The 19,476-nt window shown below is 36.1% G+C and overlaps 2 protein-coding genes across 2 annotated transcripts; both read right to left on the bottom strand.

Moving 5' to 3' along the window:
• Positions 1-376: 376 nt before the first annotated feature.
• Positions 377-2,104, bottom strand: LOC108477456 (transcription factor TCP15-like). Its single transcript, XM_017780005.2, has one exon. The coding sequence runs from the start codon at positions 1,631-1,633 to the stop codon at positions 599-601; it is 1,035 nt and encodes a 344-aa protein (XP_017635494.1). The 5' UTR covers positions 1,634-2,104; the 3' UTR covers positions 377-598.
• Positions 2,105-9,131: 7,027 nt separating this feature from the next.
• Positions 9,132-9,557, bottom strand: LOC108477824 (uncharacterized). The gene is made up of 2 exons (XM_017780309.1): positions 9,362-9,557; positions 9,132-9,265 (listed from the first exon to the last, which is right to left on the bottom strand). The coding sequence occupies exons 1-2, from the start codon at positions 9,555-9,557 to the stop codon at positions 9,132-9,134; spliced, it is 330 nt and encodes a 109-aa protein (XP_017635798.1).
• Positions 9,558-19,476: the final 9,919 nt, after the last annotated feature.

Genomic DNA, 19,476 nt, shown 5'->3' with positions numbered 1-19,476 from the left:
GTGTGGGCTCCTCTCTTTATTCTTGCAGACATGATTGAACCTTTTATTGCGCGCTGGTGATCTAATGGCAACAATCATCACAAATTCCCGTTCCAGCGCTTGAATTTATGCACAATTACGGAACCCTTTTGTATAGATTGTGCCCTCCCCGTCACTGCTCTCACCATTTCGTTAAAATTAATCAATATATGGAAGCTTTTCTGTTAACACTTGTACTATAATAGCGAGAAAGAGAGAAAAATGATGACCTTGTTAAACCTAACCTGATCAATATAAAGGTATAAATATAGCATCTTTCCCTTGGGCCTGAAGATTAATTTGTTAGGTAATGTTAAAAGATAAACATATTAACAACTTAACATTTGATATCAAACTGTTTAATCAAGCCCCAAAAAGATACCTGAATTGATATAAATATTAATTCTTCTTAACAAACCCTAGTTGACTGATTTCTCATTACTCGCTCACACCAAAATCGAATATCACACTCAATTATATATTTCTATACGTACTAGTGAAAATAAGGGAAAAGAAAATAAAGCATGATCAAGCCATAAACTTGTAATTTGCTGTAAAGGGCAAATGGACAGACTAGCTACTAGCTACTTGAATCATGCCTATGTTCTTCACCATGGTGCAATACTTGATGTGATCCGGTGGCCGGAGACTCCGAAACATTGGTGCTGTGAGTCGGCCTATATGCGTTTAGTGCTTGGAGCATGCCTAGATGACTGTCGTTAAATGAACCACCAGCACCAATGCCCGTACCCAATTGTTGTCCGGGCAGGAGACTCATCGGAGAAGCGAAATTCATAAAATGCACCCCACTAGACGTGGTATTTGTATACATATTAGTATTATTAGTTGAAGGAAATGTCCACATAGGATCAGCAGCGCCACTCCCAATGATTCCTTGGTTGCTGGGATTTGTGATTGTCCAAAACGTTGCCGGAATCGAACCCATAGTCGATTGTATCAAGTAGTTCCCGACTTGATTTTGTGATAATTCATGGTGCTCAGGTCTTCTCTTCTTCCCCATGTTAGTATCCTCCGCCGCCGAAACATCCACACTAGTACTGTCCCGCATCTCTTGTTTAGTTTGCAAGAAAGTGTTCACATTCGGAAAGTTTAATGAATCCTCCGGAAATAAAATCCGCCTTTGTTGGTGAGAAGAAGAGTCGTCAGCCATATTCCTCAATTGTTGTGATGTAAAATTTGGATTGAAGTAAGTGTTCCTCAAGTGGGAAGCAGAGAGAGTGGAGCCTGAACTTCTGAGAGAGATATTAAGGGACGTAAAATTTGCAGGGATGGTACCTGTTCCAGTGGCGGCTATAACAGCGGGTTCAGCTTGTTGAAGCAGCCACTCGATGGTTTCACCATCAGATTTGTGACCGAGCTCCCTTGTTAACTGGAAAACCCTAGCGGCGCAGGTAGCAGGCATGCGGATGCGACGTCCTCGGCCTTCCACCTTGGTGTGGCGGTCCTTGGTTGAAGTCCGCTTTGGTGGCGTTTTCTTGGGTGGTTCGGAGCTTGTCTCTGAGTTTCCTTTGTTTGGACAAGGTGGTTGTTTCTTTTCTAGAAGTTGGAGTGGGAATTTTGACGTTGAGATCCCATTTTCGCCGTCCATGATCATGTGTTAGGGATTCCCAACACTTTTTTTTTTATTTTTATTTTGACATGATCTGTAGGTGACCACCTTCAATTTCAGTGACTTTGGTGGGTGTGGTGTGGGTCTATTTTCTTTTTCTTTTTTGAATTTCTCTTTGTTGCAATAATGTTTTGTAGTTATGAATTCCCTTCAGACGGGGAAGCTTTCAACAATCAACCCAGTTGTTTTCTTTTTTTTTTTCCCCTCTCCGCAAAGAGAGAGAGAGAGAGAGAGAGAGAGAGAGAGAGAGAGCGTGTGAAAAGATAAGGCAAGAGGCCAAGCTTTTAAGCTTCAAATACAACAACAATTGAGTGAAGAATTATGAGGGCAGGCAATATTGCAGAGCTGTGAGAAGCAATGATTTTCGTTCGGGTGATTGAAAATATTTGGATTCAGTGAGGATGACCTTGTAATTCACTTAATATCTCTACTATTATAAAATTGGTGTTTATATTTTTCTTTTTAACCTTATCAAACATTTTAACTTCATTATTACAATCATAATATTACATGTTTTTTGACTGTATGAAAATGGTTGGAGTGGAGGGCGTCCATGAATCAGAGTCCACGTGTGGAGTTGTATATCATTCAATCCAGCAGAGGGCTAAGTTGGGGGTTGGGACTTGGGACCCCATTCCTTCCCTTAAAGTCAAATTAAATTACTCCACAGTCTTTCCTTAAATTTATAAAGAAACTAAAAGTTAAAAGTAATATCATATCATAAATATATAATGAAGTGCCATTCATGCAATCATTGCCTTTCACCTTTGTTCTGGATTAAACAAAAATTAATACACGCTTTCCAACTTAGCCAACCTAATTTCCCACAAATTAATATTCCGTTGCCTATGTTTAAGATGTGGTTTATACTGCTTGCTGGTTAGCTGCCTCATTCATGCATCAAATGCATTTTCTTATTTAATTCAACTATATCATATACCCATTTCCAAGTGATGTAATCATTGTCGTTTAACCATTCCAATCGCTGTTTTGATCCATACCACCCCTTCCTAACATTGTCGCCATGCCTTGGATTATCCTTGATTTACACTATAACATGTTACTAAATCCATGCCGCCTTCTCTCAATTTCACGTTTCTTTCCTTCTTCCCCCCCCCCTTTTTTTTTACATGCCAATGATATTTTTTGAAATCAATAATGTTTCAAAGTTGTTACATCAGCCTAAGAAAATGGACCTCAACTCCAAATTAATAAACGCTCCATGACACCCAAGTTTCAAGAACAACAATTTAACATAAAGTAACGAGACAAGATCAACAAAAGAGATACAAGTATAGTTCTATCACGCAAAGGACACCTTCTGTAATAATACATGCAATGGACAATTTAACTCTCATGCAATTATTTTTATAATGGAGCACATGGGATTTCATAAGAGGCGTGGATTGGATGATGTTGTGCACATCCTTGTGGTGGATGGGGACTTTTGTCAAGGTTATCCGATTTCATTGTATTCTTTTTATCTTATGTATAGGGAGTCTTAATTATTTGTTGTGCAAGGAGGAAGGAGTGGGGATTTGCATGGGATCGTTATTTGCCATGGGAGTCTTACGGTGTCTCACTTACTCTTTGTCGATGATAGTTTCTTATTCTTTTGAGTTGATGGGTCTGCCGCTAATACAATGAGGGATGTTTTCTCACAGTATGATGCAACATTTGGGCAGGTCATCAATTTTATGAAATCCAGTGTTATATTCAATTCGAACATTAAAGAGCACATTTGTCATATTGTCTGTAATATTCTGGGCGTTAGTGCACCTCTCAATCATGGAAGGTACTTGGATCTTCCATATCTTATCAGACGTAAAAAGAAATCATGTCTTTGCTTTTATTAAAGAACAATTGAGTAAACGCATTCAGAGTTGGAAGAACAAGCTCCTCTCTTGGGCTAGGAAGGAGGTGCTGATCAAAACAATGGCTCAGGCTATCCTGGTTTATAGTATGAGTGTTTTCTTACTTCCTCATAATTCTTACGATGATCTGAAGAAATTGATGAATTTCTTTTGGTGGGGTTCCGGTGTTGACCGTAGGAAATCACATTGGGAATCTTAGGACAGGCTTTGTGTCTCGGAAAATTTTGGTGGCATGAGTTTCAACAATCTTTATTGTTTTAACTTAGCACTTCTCGGTAAACAATAATGGAGGTTCCTTACTGCACCTGAGCCTCTTTCGTGTAGAGCTTCCTGAATGGCTATTTTCTTGATTCTTTGGAGGGTTCGAGTCATTTTATTTGGAAGAGTATTCATAAGGTTAAATAGGTGCCTCTTAAAGGTGTTAGATGGTAGATTGGTAAAGGGAATCTAGTTGAAGTTTATAATGATCCTTAAGAGAATGATGATGATAATTTTTATATCGAGTCTTGTAAAACCCTTAACCGGACCCGAATCACTGAGTTCGAATATCGGGTGTTAGAACGTACAAACACTTAGCATAAATTTTTAAACAATTGGCATATAACTCTTTCAACATACTTCATTTTATTTTAACAAAGGTTTTCTAGACAAAAGAAATAAATAGAACACACAATAAATACAACATACTCTTAAAATAACATAAAACATTGCAGCTCAATGATTTGTTAAAAACAGACTCTTTAAGGCGTGGTTTACTATACGCCTTACTCCTAAGATGTTTCCTATATGCATATTATTCCAGCTCACAGTTTCCATGGCGCATTATTGGCTTGTCTCTCCTGGCGTACACAATTGCATAGCAACTCCTGAAACATGAACAACACTTGTAAGTTCAAGAGATCTTAATGAATTTTAATACAGAATACCTTGGAGCATTTCTAGTTGAATTTCCTTCCTTCAAACATTCTGAGTTACACCATTGTCCTTGGCGGGTACTTTGATAATATCATTTTATTGCATATATGCCAATTTCCATACTTAATGTATCATCTCTCACTTCATTACTTGGATGACTCAGACCTTACCAGATGATTCCTACCTTTCTTCACTCCTGAAATAACGAAGATACTTCTCAAAAGAATATGTATACAGAACTCACTTTCAAAGGATTTTCTCATCAATCTTACATTTCCCCTTTTCCTAGAATAGTTATTCACAAATACTATTCCTTGTCAGATATGTATTAATTAATCTTGCCTTGGCGGAACCCCATACTGAGTTGGATAACTATCAGAATACCAGTCAGATCATACTCTAGTTCAAATAAAAAACAAGCTTACACTGAAATGTTCCAGATCGTATAAGAAGAATCTCAAATGCCTATGCTACATAACACAAAAATGCCCAAATTGAGAACCTGTCCAGATTTCAAATAATCCCAAAGCTAGACATGATACTATGCATATATGGTGAATATTAGATAACTTATATTTCAATCCTACTTAGCGTAGACAAACTCAGACTAACGAACACTTATACCTTACATAATTATGAATACGCCTATATCCTTTACCGATAAACTACTATGGTGGATACCCTCTTTAAAAACACAGATGCATACTTTCTTTCATGAAACTTCCCTTAAGGCTCATTCGATTTCATCACAGGACTAGTCAAACCAATTTAACTTCAGATGTATTAGATCCTTAACGTAAAATTACCTATCAATGAAAACCTCAAAACTTATCTAGAACTTACCATAAAGGCGAATAACCAGATTTTTCCATGTATGTATCCCCCAAAACGCCAAAAAAACACTTACAAAATCACGTGTTTACTGTCCCAGCGAACTTCCACAGAAGGTGCCATGGGTTTCTCCCTCACGGGCTTATTTATCTTCATGTCGTGATCTGTCAGTCCAGTCTCCATTTCACCTGAGACATCACCATGAATGTTTTACTTATCATATAATGTCATGGGTCTCTATCACATGGTATTACATATATCTTCATATTGTGATTTGCCAGTCTAGTTAGCATTATAATTATCTTACTAAAGAAATCACAAGGAATATTATACATAGAAGTTACTTACCCATATTTGTTCACATACTTGACTGATGCTTACTCTCTTTTATTAGATAATCCTAGGCAGACTTTCAATTTAACTTTTTTCTCAAACAATACCCTTCTCATGCAGAATCTTTGCATTACTTCCCATACATATTTACCAAATGTCCTAGATATTTTCTTCATATGTATTTTAATTTTAATAGTCCACATGCAAGAGCCAAGATAGAGACTCACCCGATACTTACCAAGATTGCAACTTTCAAAACTCAAACATTCCTTACGAACCAGCAATGACAACTGCTTAAAGAATATGAAACCACCATTAAAACCCACTTACAAGCAAATGACTATCATTTCAATTACAAATGACCTCTATGCAGGGCTCTTATTCACAACTCATTGTTCAAAAGCTTTTTACTATCCTTATTCTTTCAAAAAAATCATAATGCAAAGCTATCAGACTTCCCAAGAGGTGGAACATCCTCTGATTAATTCAAAAACCTAAGTTTCCAACTTAATAAAGGAGAAGAAAACATATAATTTTAAGAAGAAGAACCAAATATTAATATAAAAGAAAAAAAAACCATCCTCAAACAAACACTTCTCACCTCATATTATATCCAGTTCCCCCTTTCTTGGAACTTTACAAATGTTGATTGTATCCAGAATTTGTCCCCATAATTGGCCTACAAAACCCAAAGAAAATATAAATGAGGATCTTGTAAAAATATTACTTGACCATACAACTTAGTTGGCTACTTACCAAATCACATTACAAAACCCAACTAGCATAATGCTTAGGCAATTAGGTGTACTGTGCATATGGCGGTGATGCGGTCGTTGAGAGCACCAAAAATATTCTTTTCCCTGTAAAATAATGAAAAAGAACAGTAAAGGGGAAGTAGGGTCGAATCCTCGTGGATCAGATTATACGAATGCTTGTTTCTCAAATCTGGCGTAATCGTGCTCAAGAAAACTTGCGTGATGTAAAAAAATAAAAAATAATGTAATTAAAGATTTGATTTGGAAAAAATAAAAAAACAGAATCTAAAGTTGACTGAAATTGTGATTATAAAAATAATAAAAATAATAAAGAGAGTTGAAGGAAAAGAAATTCTTATTGGTAGATTTCAGCCTCCAGTTGTCTCATTCCGCCTTGGGTTCGATCCTTGGCTTTTAAATGACCCTTCTCAACTCAAGTAAGCCAGTTATAGTGGAAGAGGACACCTACGACCACCAGCTCCAAAGATTAGACTTACGATTTTTAAGGAACCTGACTCTAGCCAATAATCTATGTTAGATCAATGCTTCTCAATGGCGAATCCCAAGCCATTTCGTCTCTTTGGCTCGCCAACCTCTGACGCGTAAGTTAACGAACCGACTATGCAATCCTTCCAAAATATACAAAGCGGCCGCTTTTGCATATGCTGAAAAGCTTACTTCTTAAGGGCCATGGACGAAAGCGTCAGCCCATAGTGCGGAGAAACGATGAATACTTGGCGAGAAGGCTAAGTACGGATTCTAAGCCTCAAGAACCCTTTTTGGGGAATATTGACAACTTTCGGCTAAATAGGTTTTAGTGGCTCATGATAATGGTGGAAAAAAAATAAATATAAAAATAGAAAAGGAAATTTTATTGAAAGAAAATATGAAGAAACAAAAGCCTAGACTTTCAGGGGGAGAGTGTTTACAGAAAAAGATGAACCCCAAATAAAGTCACTTCACCCCCTATTTATAGTGCTAGAGAGATAGTCTAATTAAACTTAAATTCTAAAAAGATAAATACATTTAATTAAAGATAAATAAAGATAATTAAAATAAAATCCTAAATTTGAATAATCCTAATAATTATCTTAATATTAATTATCCTAATATAAATAAAATGGAGTCTTATAGAATAAAATCTCTTCCTTTTGCGTTTTTAGTCCTTGTGTCTTCCACGCTCGCACTTTTGGCACAATCTTTTTCCTGTGTCGCATTCAGCCCAATGTGTCTCCAAATTCGCACTTTTGTCCCTTTATTTTTCTTTTGCCTCCAAATCAGTCCCTAAAAGATAAAAAGACATAAATAGCTCAAATTAGTAGGATCAAGCTCAGAATAAACACATGATTAATACATAAAAATACGTTATTCTAGGGTATTATCAAATTCCCCCTACTTAGCCCATGCTTGCCCTCAAGTATGGTTCTTATCCACTGTGAAAGTTAGATTCTACCAGAAAAGAAATACCACTCCAAAGTTTTATAAGAGTTAGTTAAAAATGCATATAAAAAATTAAGAGAACCCTAAGCTTGCTTTAGGTAAAATAGAAAAAGTTTTCCAATTAATATAGACAGAAATTAAAATCGATTTGAATTATTTCATGGAAATTAGGTGAATTACTAAACCTACCAAGACACCCTCTTTGTTTCTTCCTTAGTCCTAAACTTTATTTATTTACATATATTTTCTCTTTTTTTTTTCTTTTTTTTCTTTTTCTTTTTTTTTCTTTTTATTTTATTTTATTTATGTATGTGTGTATGTATGTTGAACCTTTTGACGCGAAGAGTGATGACAGCCAAGCACCAAACCCCGGTTACTCAGCCCAACATACTTTTTATTTTTTATTTTTCCTAAGAACATGTCGAACCTTTTGATACGAAGAGTGATGACAATCCAAGCACCAAACCCTGGTTACTCAGCCCAACGCATTCTTAAGAATTAATTCCGGTTAGTGGAGCTTTAACTATCACGTCACACAACCTTTTGACGCGAAGTAGAATGACAACCCAAGTACCCTACCTCGGTTACTCAGTAGTCACGTTCTAAGCTGTACTCATAACCACGGAAAAATTTATTAACAATAAAATTAAAATTTTGAGAACTTCGGGAAAAACAATTTAAGTGTCAAGAACAAGTTTCAATAATCACCTAATAGCCATGAACATTAATTAAGCATGCAATCATTTTAAGTGTTCACTTTAGATTAAACTTGATCAATTTTACAAAAAGCAAGATAGAGTTAACTCCATTAATCACAATTGTTTTTAGCCTAATAAAAATAAAATGGTGGAGATGGCATCAATTATAGGAAAAATCATAACTTCCCTAGAAGGCAAGAATCATGCATGAAATTCAAACAGTGGCAAAGTCATGGTTAAATTCTTGGGCATGAAAAGAGGCAAGATATTCCAAAAAAATAGTAAGCCAGCAACAATAGCAACAACCAAACCAGCAGCAACAACAAAAATTCAGCAGCTAAAACGACAGGAACAACTACCTCCCCCCTACTTAAACCACATAGTCATCGATGTGGAATAAATAAATAAATAAATAGGTAGAAGAAAAGTTTAGAAGAACTCCTCATATAGTTACTGTCGTTCGCGTATTCTGGTAATGAGTTCTTCCTATTATTGCTTCGGTTTACCTAGACAAAAGAAAATTTTTTTATTAATATCTGAAAATAATAAATAATAAAATAATAAGATAAAATAAATAAAATAAAAATAAATAAAATAAAAATTGGGTTGCCTCTCAACAAGCGCTTGTTTAACGTCGTTAGCTCGACGCCTTGAATGGTGGTTCTAACTGAATTTTCTCGACCGTGTGGGCCTGAAAATTCTCGTAAAATGGCTTCAGCTGTTGACCATTGACTGTGAACCACTTTCCTGATTCTTCACTTTCTATTTCAACTGCGCCATGCGTAAATAATTCAGTCACAATAAAAGGTCCTTGCCACCAAGATCGAAGCTTAATAAAAGGTCCTTGCCACCGAGATCGAAGCTTACCTGGGAATAGCTTTAATACGGAGTTATAAAGCAAAACTCTTTGTCCTACCGAGAAATGTTTCTGAACTATATTTTTGTCATGAAACAGCTTTGTTTTGTCTTTATAAATTCGAGCATTCTCGTAGGCATCATTGCGAATTTCCTTCAATTCTTGAATGTCCAATTTCCTTGCCTTCCCCGCGGGCTCTAACTCCATGTTACATTGTCGAATAGCCCAATAAGCTTTATGCTCCAACTCTACTGGTAGATGACACGCTTTGCCAAAAACAAGTCAATATGGGGTCATGCCAATTGGTCCCTTATACACCGTCCGATAGGCCCAAAGCGCGTCATTGAGCCGAAGACTCTAATCCTTACGGTTGGGTCGAACCGTTTTTTCCAAAATTGACTTGATCTCCCTGTTTGAAACCTCTGCTAGGCCATTCGTTTGGGGATGGTAGGCTGTTGCTATACGATGATGAACTCCATATTTTGATAATAGTGCCTCCATGACCTTGTTGCAAAAGCGGGTACCACAATCACTGATCAAAGCTCGAGATGTGCCAAACCTAGAAAAAATAGTTCGTTTTAGAAACTCCACAACAGTTTTAGCATTATCATTGTGAGTAGGCTTTGCTTATATCCACTTAGAAACATAGTCTACTGCAAGAAGTATATATACGTTTCCAAACGAAGAAATAAAGGGACCCATAAAATCAATGCCCTATACATCAAAAATCTCACATACATGAATCAGGGATAGGGGTATTTGATTTTGTTTAGTGATATTACCTGTATGCTGGCATTTATCGCAAGACTTACAAAAGTTAAACGCGTCACGAAAGATTATAGGCCAATATAGCCCACACTCCAATACCTTGTGAGCTGTCCGCTTAGGGCCAAAGTGACCTCCACAAGCTTCTGTATGACAAAAAGTAAGGATAGAGGTTACCTCGGTTTCTAGAACACATCGTCGTATTATCTGATTTGAGCAATGTTTCCACAAGTATGGGTCGTTCCATATGTAATTCCGAGCTTCGTGTCTAAGCTTATTTTTTACGGATCGAGCTAACTCAGTGGGCAACGATCCTGTGGTTAAGAGATTAACTATGTCTGCATATCACGGATAGTGAGCCTCGGTTGAGAATAAGCTTTCGTCAGAGAACTCATCCTTTATGGGAACATCATCAAACGGAGTTTTTATTCTACTCAAGTGGTCGGCCACCAGGTTTTCACACCCCTTTTTGTCACGAATCTCGATGTCAAATTCTTGGAGCAGTAAAATCCACCTAATGAGCCTTGCTTTGCTTCCTTCTTTGCGATCAAGTACCTAAGAGCTGCATGGTCAGAAAAAATAATCACCTTGGATCCTAGTAAATATGATTAAAATTTATCTAAAGCAAACACAATAGCTAAAAATTCTTTTTCTGTGGTTGTGTAGTTGATTTGTGCAGCATCTTGGGTCTTTGAGGCGTAGCAGATGACATGAGGCTCCTTGGCTATCTTTTGTCCCAATACAGCTCCTATGCTGCGTTCGCTTGCATCGCACATAATTTTAAAGGGATAGTTCTAGTCTGGTGCTTGTACTATAGGGGCGGTTACCAACTTTTGCTTAAGTGTATCAAAAGCCTCTTTGCATTTTGGGTTGAACTCAAATTTCTTATCTTTTTGCAACAACTCGCACAATGGTTCAGCTATTTCTGAGAATTTTTTTATAAAACGCCTATAAAATCCTGCATGGCCAAGAAAAGAACGTATCTCTCTAATAGTAGAGGGATATGGCAAAGAATTTATAATGTCAATTTTGGCCTTATCAACCTCAATTCCCTTAGATGTGACTATATGACCTAGAATCAAACCTTTGTCTACCATAAAATGACACTTTTCATAGTTTAAGATAAGATTAAATTCTATGCACATGTTCAAAATTATCGGAAGGTTTTCAAGGCATTCAATAAAACAGTTTTCATACACGGTAAAATCATCCATAAAAACTTCAATAATTTTTTCTACATATTCGGAAAATATACTCATCATGCATCTCTGGAAAGTAGCTGGTGCGTTGTAAAGTCCAAATGACATCCTTCTGTATGCAAATATGCCAAAAGGGCATGTAAAAGTGGTCTTCTCCTGGTCCTCTGGTGCAACAGGGATTTGGAAGAAACCTGAATATCTATCAAGACAACAAGAATAAGTTTTACCAGCTAAACGTTCAAGCATTTGATCTATAAAAGGAAGAGAGAAATGATCTTTTCTAGTATAAGCGTTCAACTTCTCAGAATCGATGCGACACACCCACATTGCTCTGACTCGGACCGGTACTAAGCGCTCAACTTCAGAATCGATGCAGACACGCCAATTGCTCAGACTTCGGACCCGATACTAAGTCACCTCATATTTTTTTTTTGTCACACCGCTTTTTTGGACACGACTTGTACCGGACTTACCCATCTACTGTCAGAAATGGGGAAGATGATGTCAGCATCTAGCAACTTAATTATTTCTTTTTTTACCACATCCATCATATTCGAGTTTAAACGTCTTTGTGCCTCTCTCATTGGTTTCGTGTTCTCCTCTAAGTAAATCTTGTGGGTGCATGTCAAAGGGCTTATCCCTTTCAAGTCAGTAATGGTCCAGCCAATCAACTTCTTATGACTCTTTAGTACCTGGATCAAACTTTCCTCCTCGGGTTTAGAGAGTTTATTTGAAATTATAATGGGTAAGGTATTACCTTTTCCTAAAAATGCATACTTAAGATGCGCGAGAAGTGGTTTCAATAATCTGGAGCCTACACAACAGAAGGTAGAAGTTTAGTTTCTAATGGGGACAATGATGTATTAACAAATTCATAATTATTAGATCTATATTCAGATTTGTCTTCATAAGTTAACTCAAAAGTCTCGTCTACTAATGAGTCAATTATGTCGACACGGTTTACGCTCAAGATTTCGCTTGGATGACTAATGGCATCGTAAACATCAAATTTCACGATCTCTCCAACAAATTCCATCGTAAGGTGCCGCTTCGGACATTGATCCTGGTGCTAGTAGTACTAAGGAAGGGTCGGCCCAACAGGAGGTCCGAAGATCCAGTAGTGTTGTCCTCCTCCATCTTTATCACGTAGAAATCTACAGGGAAAATAAGTTCATTAAATTTTACCAAGATGTCCTCCAAGACTCCTTCGGGATGCACAATAGACTTGTCTGCTAATTGAATAATAACACCTATCTTTGTCAAAAAAACTCGCGTTAAGTGATTCATAAATAGAATAAGGCATTACATTTATAGAGGCCTCTAAATCACACATAGCCTTTTTAATTCCTAAATGGCCAATTTTGCATGGAATAGTGAACATACCCCTATCTTTGCATTTAAACGGCATTTTTCGCTGTAACACTGCGGAAACATTCTCACCAACACTTACCTTTTCATTACCTGTTAGTTTTCGTTTGTTGGTGTAAAGCTCTTTGAGGAACTTGGCATACCGCGGAATCTGTCTGATGGCATCTAACAGTGGTAAATTGATCTTGACATTTCTGAATGTTTCGAGGATCTCCTTGTCTTCCTTACTTTTTCGACACTGATTTAATCGTCCTAGGAATGGAGGTTGGATTTTCGACAGCGGAGGTTTCGCTGGGACCTGTTCATCGTTTTCGGGTTTTTCCTGGGCACTTTCTTGGCCAAGATTTCTGCCAGGAATTGGTTCCAGCACCTTTCCACTTCTCAGCATTACTACATTTACATTTTACCTCGGGTTTGGTTCTGTTTGTGATGGTAGCTTCCCTTGAGAGTTCATCTTCTCAATTGACGTGGTCAATTCTCTTATAGACGCTTCGGTTTCCTGTTGAAAATCAAGCATATTAGCTGCTAATTTATTGACCAAAGTTTCTAGAGAATTACCTGAATCTCGTGGCTGTTGTGGAACTCGGTTCTGGTATGGTTGGTTATATCGTGGGTTGGCCCCATAACTTAAGTTAGGGTGATCCCTCCATCCTGGGTTGTAGGTATTTGTGTAAGGGTTGTATCGCCTTTGTGGTGGCCCAGGAAAATTTCCCACAGCATCTAAATGGGCCATTGTATCATCATTCAAACTGGGACATGCATCAGTTGTATGTTTAGGGGTAGCACATATTCTGCATAACCGGGCTGTCTTTGCTTTTTCTGCAACAAAAGAATTCAAAATATTAGCAATTCTATCAACTTTATCTTCTAAGGTTGGATTACTTAGCTGATGAACCCTTTTAGGGGGTTCAGGATTAGCTCGGAATTGCTGAGAATTTACAGTCATCGTGGAGATCAAGTCTCTTGCTTGTTGTTGAGTTATATTGACCAATGCTCCTCCACTCGCGGCGTTTACCATATTCATTTCCGTGGGTTTTAGGCCTTCATAAAAGTACTGGAGCAAAGACTGTTCTGTTATACTGTGTGTGGGCAACTTGCACACAACTTCTTAAATCGCTCTCAATAGTCGTACAGAGTCTCTGCATCTTTTTGCCTTATGCCCATGATTTCTCTTCTTAACTCAATTTCGTGATGCAAGGAAAACTCATTAAGAAATAAGAGATAGATCAGCCCAAGTTGTAATGGATCCAGGAGGTAAATAAAATAACCATTCCCTAGCTGAATTTGCTAGGGAAAAAGGGAAAGCGCGCAATTTAATTTGATCCTCAGTTACCCCCTGATGTTTCATACTCAAACAAACCATATGGAACTCTTTTAAATGCTTGTGGGGGTTTTCATTTTGTAACCCACGAAAAGTTGGAAGTAGCTGAATCAATCCTGATTTTAGCTCAAAATCAGTATCCATAGTAGGATACGCGATGCATAGTGGCGGTTGTTCCGTCGGCGCTTCGGCCAGTTGCCAAATTGTCTGAGCCATAGGTTGAGGTTCTAAATTAGGGTTTTCGCCCCCTAGTATTAAACACTTCTTCAAGGGAATCGACTTTGACTTTTCACTTTCAAAAGTTTCAGTAGGGTTTTCGTTAACCCTAGACTCTGCTTCGTCGTCGATTCTGATTTTTGGCAGTGGATTGCTTTGAGTTCTAACCACTATTGACAGTTTTTTTCTTAGCTTTGTTTCCTTGCGATTAGCTCTCGCAGTCTTTTCAATCTCCGAATCAAACGCAAGAGTTCTTGGAGCAGATCTAGTCATAAGAAACAAAAAACAAGATTAGTATGTTACCGATCCCCGGTAACGGCGCCAAAATTTGATGCGGTCGTTGAGAGTACCAAAAATATTCTTTTCCCTGTAAAATAATGAAAAAGAACAGTAAAGGGGAAGTAGGGTCGAATTCTTAGGGATTGGATTATACGAATGCTTGTTTCTCAAAATTCTGGGCAGAATCGTGCCCAAGAAAACCTGCGTGACTGAAAAAAAATAAAAAAATAACAGAATTAAAGATTTAATTTGGAAAAAATAAAAAAACAGAATCTAAAGTTGACTGAAATTGTGATTACGAAAATAATAAAAATAATAAAGAGAGTTGAAGGAAAAGAAATTCTTATTGGTAGATTCCAGCCTCCAGTTGCCTTATTCCGCCTTAGGTTCGATCCTCGGCTTTTAAATGACCCTTCTCAACTCAAGTAAGCCAGTTATAGTGGAAGAGGACGACTACGACCACCAGCTCCAAAGATTAGACTTACGATTTTTAGGGAACCTGACTCTAGCCAGTAATCTATGCTAGATCAACGCTTCTCAATGGCAAATCCCACGCCATTTCGTCTCTTTGGCTCGCCAACCTCTGACGCAGTAAGTTAACGAACCGACTATGCAATCCTTCCAAAATATACAAAGCGGCCGCTTTTGCATATGCTGAAAAACTTACTTCTTAAGGGCCATGGATAGAAGCGTCAGCCCGTAGTGCAGAGAAACGATGAATACTTGGCGAGAAGGCTAAGTACGGATTCTAAGCCTCAAGAACCCTTTTTGGGGAATATTGACAACTTTCGGCTAGATAGGTTTTAATGACTCATGATAATGGTGGAAAAAGAAATAAATATAAAAATAGAAAAGGGAATTTTATTGAAAGAAAATATGAAAAACAAAAGCCTAGACTTTCAGGGGGAGAGTGTTTACAGAAAAAGATGAACCCCAAATAGAGTCACTCACCCACTATTTATAGTGCTAGGGAAATAGTCTAATTGAACTTAAATTCTAAAAAGATAAATACATTTAATTAAAGATAAATAAAGATAATTAAAATAAAATCCTAAATTTGAATAATCCTAATAATTATCTTGATATTAATTATCCTAATATAAATAAAATGGAGTCTTATAGAATAAAATCTCTTCTTTTTGCATTTTTAGTCCTTGTGTCTTCCACGCTCACACTTTTGGCACAATCTTTTTCCTGTGTCACATATCAGCCCAATGTGTCTCCAAATTCGCACTTTTGTCCCTTAATTTTGCTTTTTCCTCTAAATCAGTCCCTAAAAGATAAAAAGACATAAATAGCTCAAATTAGTAGGATCAAGCTTAGAATAAACACATGATTAATACATAAAAATACGTAATTCTAGACTTACTCTTTGTTTGTTTTAATCTTTTCTTAAACAGTAAAATAACCAAATATAAACTCTTTAATTACTTCTACGGTGGATACTCTATGCATCAGTCATTAAATCGCCAAAAACTTATAAATTGGCAGATAGATCACTTAAGTTCACCAAAACAGATAACCTTCACCATTATGTGTCTTTCTTTCGAATCCGTTAGATTTGGGACATGACAAGTTTGTTCTATTAGAAGGGTGTAATCATCTAAAAGTTAGTGGCTTGTTGTATCCTAATGGAGGTTCTTGAGATATGGGTATGGTGGAAGGGCTTCTCTCCTCGTACGACGCCAATTAGGTTCTTTGTATGTCGGTTAGTTGGTTTTCTAAGGAGGATCGGGTTATGTGGCATTTTACTCTTAATGATTGTTATTCGATGCGGTCCAAGTATAAAGTGGCTCTTCATTTGTTTACGAATGTAGTTAATTATCATGTTGATGGGACTTAGCAAACATTTTGGAAAAAGTTTTAAGCCCCTTCCCCCCTAAAAAAATTAAAGAGTATCTTTGACATTGCTTAAGAGGGTTAATCCCTTGTAAAAGCAAGCTCTTGTTGCGAGGTATGGATATTGATCTGACATGTGTTAGATGTCATTAAGATGGAGAGGATTTAGAACATGTTTTCTTTTGCTGCCTTATTGTTGTTGTATAGCAAGTAGTGGACATCGTTCCATCTGCTCAATCAATTTTTATTTTATTTATGGGATTTTGGCAGGGCAACATACTGATATCAAGCGGTGGATTTTATGTTTGCTTTGGGGAATTTGGTTTGCTAAAAACACTGCCTTGTGGAATAAAAAAAATTATGATAATGGAGCATGTTGTGCAACATATGGACGAATTTATGCATGGATGGCTTGGTGCGCGGATGGTTCATAAGTCTCAATTGGGGCCTCAAATAGTGGTGGACGACGATGATGAATGTTGGAATAAGCCACTGACCGATAAGGTAAAATGTAAATTTGTTAGTGTTATATTTGTCGCTAATGGTAATACGGGATGGGCTGCGGTGGTGCATAATAATATGGGAGAATTCATCCGATGCATATCGATTTTTATGAAGAGTACTTTGGACTCTTTTATAGTAGTGATCTTGATAGCCAATAAGGCTCTCTCTTGGCTTCGATCTTTACATACGGATGATATTGCTTCGGAGATTGATAGTTAACAACTTTGGCAAGCTCATCCCATGGTAATTGGGATGTTTCGGACTCATAATCATTGATTAGGGGTTGTGACTATATTATTTCTAGCTTTTATTCTCAATCCTTCCGTTGAAATCGTAGAAGCGCTAATAAAATAGCTCATGTGTAACAATCCGTTTTTCAGTGGTATCGGAAAAAATGGCTTCGGGACCAAATTTTCAATAAGAGAGTTCATAGATCCATTAAATTAATATTTATGAGTTAAATATAATATATTAGTGAATCATGATTTGGTAGATTTTTTTAATTGGTCAATTAGTCAAGGTATAAGTGATGTGTACCAAAAGTTAATGGTGTCGAAAAATGAGGTATCGGGACCTCGTTTTCATAAATCAAGCTTGGAAATATTTTTATTAAATATTTATAGAGTGATTGTATAGGTGAATTAAATTGTGGATAGGTAATTTTGTCAAATTAGTGACTAATTAAAGTACAATGGCTAAATTGTAAAAGTGATAAAAATTAATCACTATAAAATCTTAATTAATTGAAGGATCAAATGAGTAATTATACCATTGGTAAATGGTCAAACGATGGTGATAGACAACGATCATCGACCAAAACTGTTAATTAAGGTTAATGTTAATAAATTAATGATTAATTAAACTAATTATAATTAAATAATAAGTTAATAATGTATATAAGTTAAAATTAAAAGAAAACAAACATTCTTTCATATTTTTCTTGTCAAATGCTGAATGTAAGAAGGGATAAAACCCTTGGTCATGTTCAAGTTAAATCCTTCAATTGGTAAGTGATTTTAAACTCATTTTTTTTATAATTTTTATATTTTTGAGATTGTTGCAATTAAGTCCAGCTAACTCGTATCTCTGCTTCTAAAACTGTTAAAGATTTATAAAGATGTCATTGATATATTCTTAAAGCTTTTGTGGCTATTTGGTTAGTTTTGAAGCTTAAATATGTTAATGGACTTGTTTGTAAAGTAAAAGTTGCTAGTTTCAAACTTAGGGACTAAAATATAATAACAAAATTAGCAAAAAAAAATATAATATAGGTTATAATAGACTGTAGAAGAATGGAATTGAGATCTATTTCGAAATTGAAGCTCAAATCTTAATGTTATAGTATTTTTGGTTTTAGGGATTAAATTAAGATAAATGCAAAACTTGGAGAATTGTTGTATAGTTGAAATTGATCTACTATATGACTTAAAATATGCTGTTAAATGATAATTGGAATAGTTAATTGAGTCAAATTATGATTTAGATCAAGAATTACAACAATCGGAGGATGTATACGGAAAAAGAAAAATTGTCAATTAGTCCCTAGTACCTTAACCATTACAGTTTTTTCAAGTAGATTCACACAGTATAATTAAATTCCTTTCATTGATATGTTATATTTAAATATGAAATAGTGATTTTTTGGTGAATATGAGTTGTGGTATAAATTGAGGTTAAATCCCGACGAACTTATAAAAGTCTCGTATATGAAGTTACGGGTTAATGCCCAAAGGTTCAAAGGTCCAGCATGTGTTGCAGACTTTAGAATACATGTGCTCTAAGCCTTGACTAGGATATTTATAGTGTAGGTTTAACCTTAACGGGTAACCAGGCACTAATATTAATTATTCGTGTAGGTTTAACCCTAATAGGTAACTAAACACTATTATTCATTATTCGTATAGGTTTAACCTTAACGGGTAACCAAGCACTATTATTTATTGTTCATGTAGATTTAACCCAAACGAGTAGTCAGGCACTATTTCTTTCACCTGCGTATGAAGTTCTTTTACGAAGTTTCATCAGGTAGAATTAAAAAATGGAAATGAAATTATATGCAATTGGATGTTAGAAAAAGAAATGAATAGTTGATTGAATTATGAACTAATGAGATTATATGTATAGTTTGAGCTCAAAATCTTATGTGTTTAATGATTTGCATTGTGCCTTGATAATGATAATTATTTCAAATAATGAATTACGTATGTGTTAAGTGATTAAGGTAAGTAAATATTTATATTGTATGAGCTTACTAAGTATTTTAAATACTTATTTATATTACTACTTTTCTATAGATTTTGGACGTCTGGAACGTGTTGATCGGATCAATGAGAAGCACACACCTACCGTCTCTCAATTCGGTAGACTTTTGATGTTTTGAACTTGGTTACTTGTGGCATGTACAAAGGATGGCTAAAACTTGTACAAATCTTGAATGTGTTATCATGGTCATGTTTTCATTAAGATTCATTTTGGTAACTTGTTATATGATGTATGGTTAATGCCAAGTTTGGTATTTTGAATGGTATCATGTGTATGAATTAGATTGTAACATGAAATGGCTAAAGACTTTGGTTTGTGTTAAGTAATAAAAGTTTTGAATAATGTTATGTTTATAAACTAGTATGTGTTTATG

Source organism: Gossypium arboreum, chromosome 12 (genome assembly GCF_025698485.1).
Source record: "Gossypium arboreum isolate Shixiya-1 chromosome 12, ASM2569848v2, whole genome shotgun sequence".
NCBI classification, from domain to species: domain Eukaryota; kingdom Viridiplantae; phylum Streptophyta; class Magnoliopsida; order Malvales; family Malvaceae; genus Gossypium; species Gossypium arboreum.
Note: the sequence above shows the minus strand (reverse complement) of the source record. Positions and strands in the feature narration are given on the sequence as shown.

Coding starts and splice junctions, on each gene's coding strand:
- LOC108477456 (XM_017780005.2), bottom strand. CDS start 1,633: ATGATCATGGACGGCGAAAATGGGATCTCAACGTCAAAATTCCCACTC.
- LOC108477824 (XM_017780309.1), bottom strand. CDS start 9,557: ATGGAGTTAGAGCCCGCGGGGAAGGCAAGGAAATTGGACATTCAAGAA. Junction 9,266..9,361: donor CGTATTAAAGCTATTCCCAG/GTAAGCTTCGAT, acceptor CGCATGGCGCAG/TTGAAATAGAAAGTGAAGAA.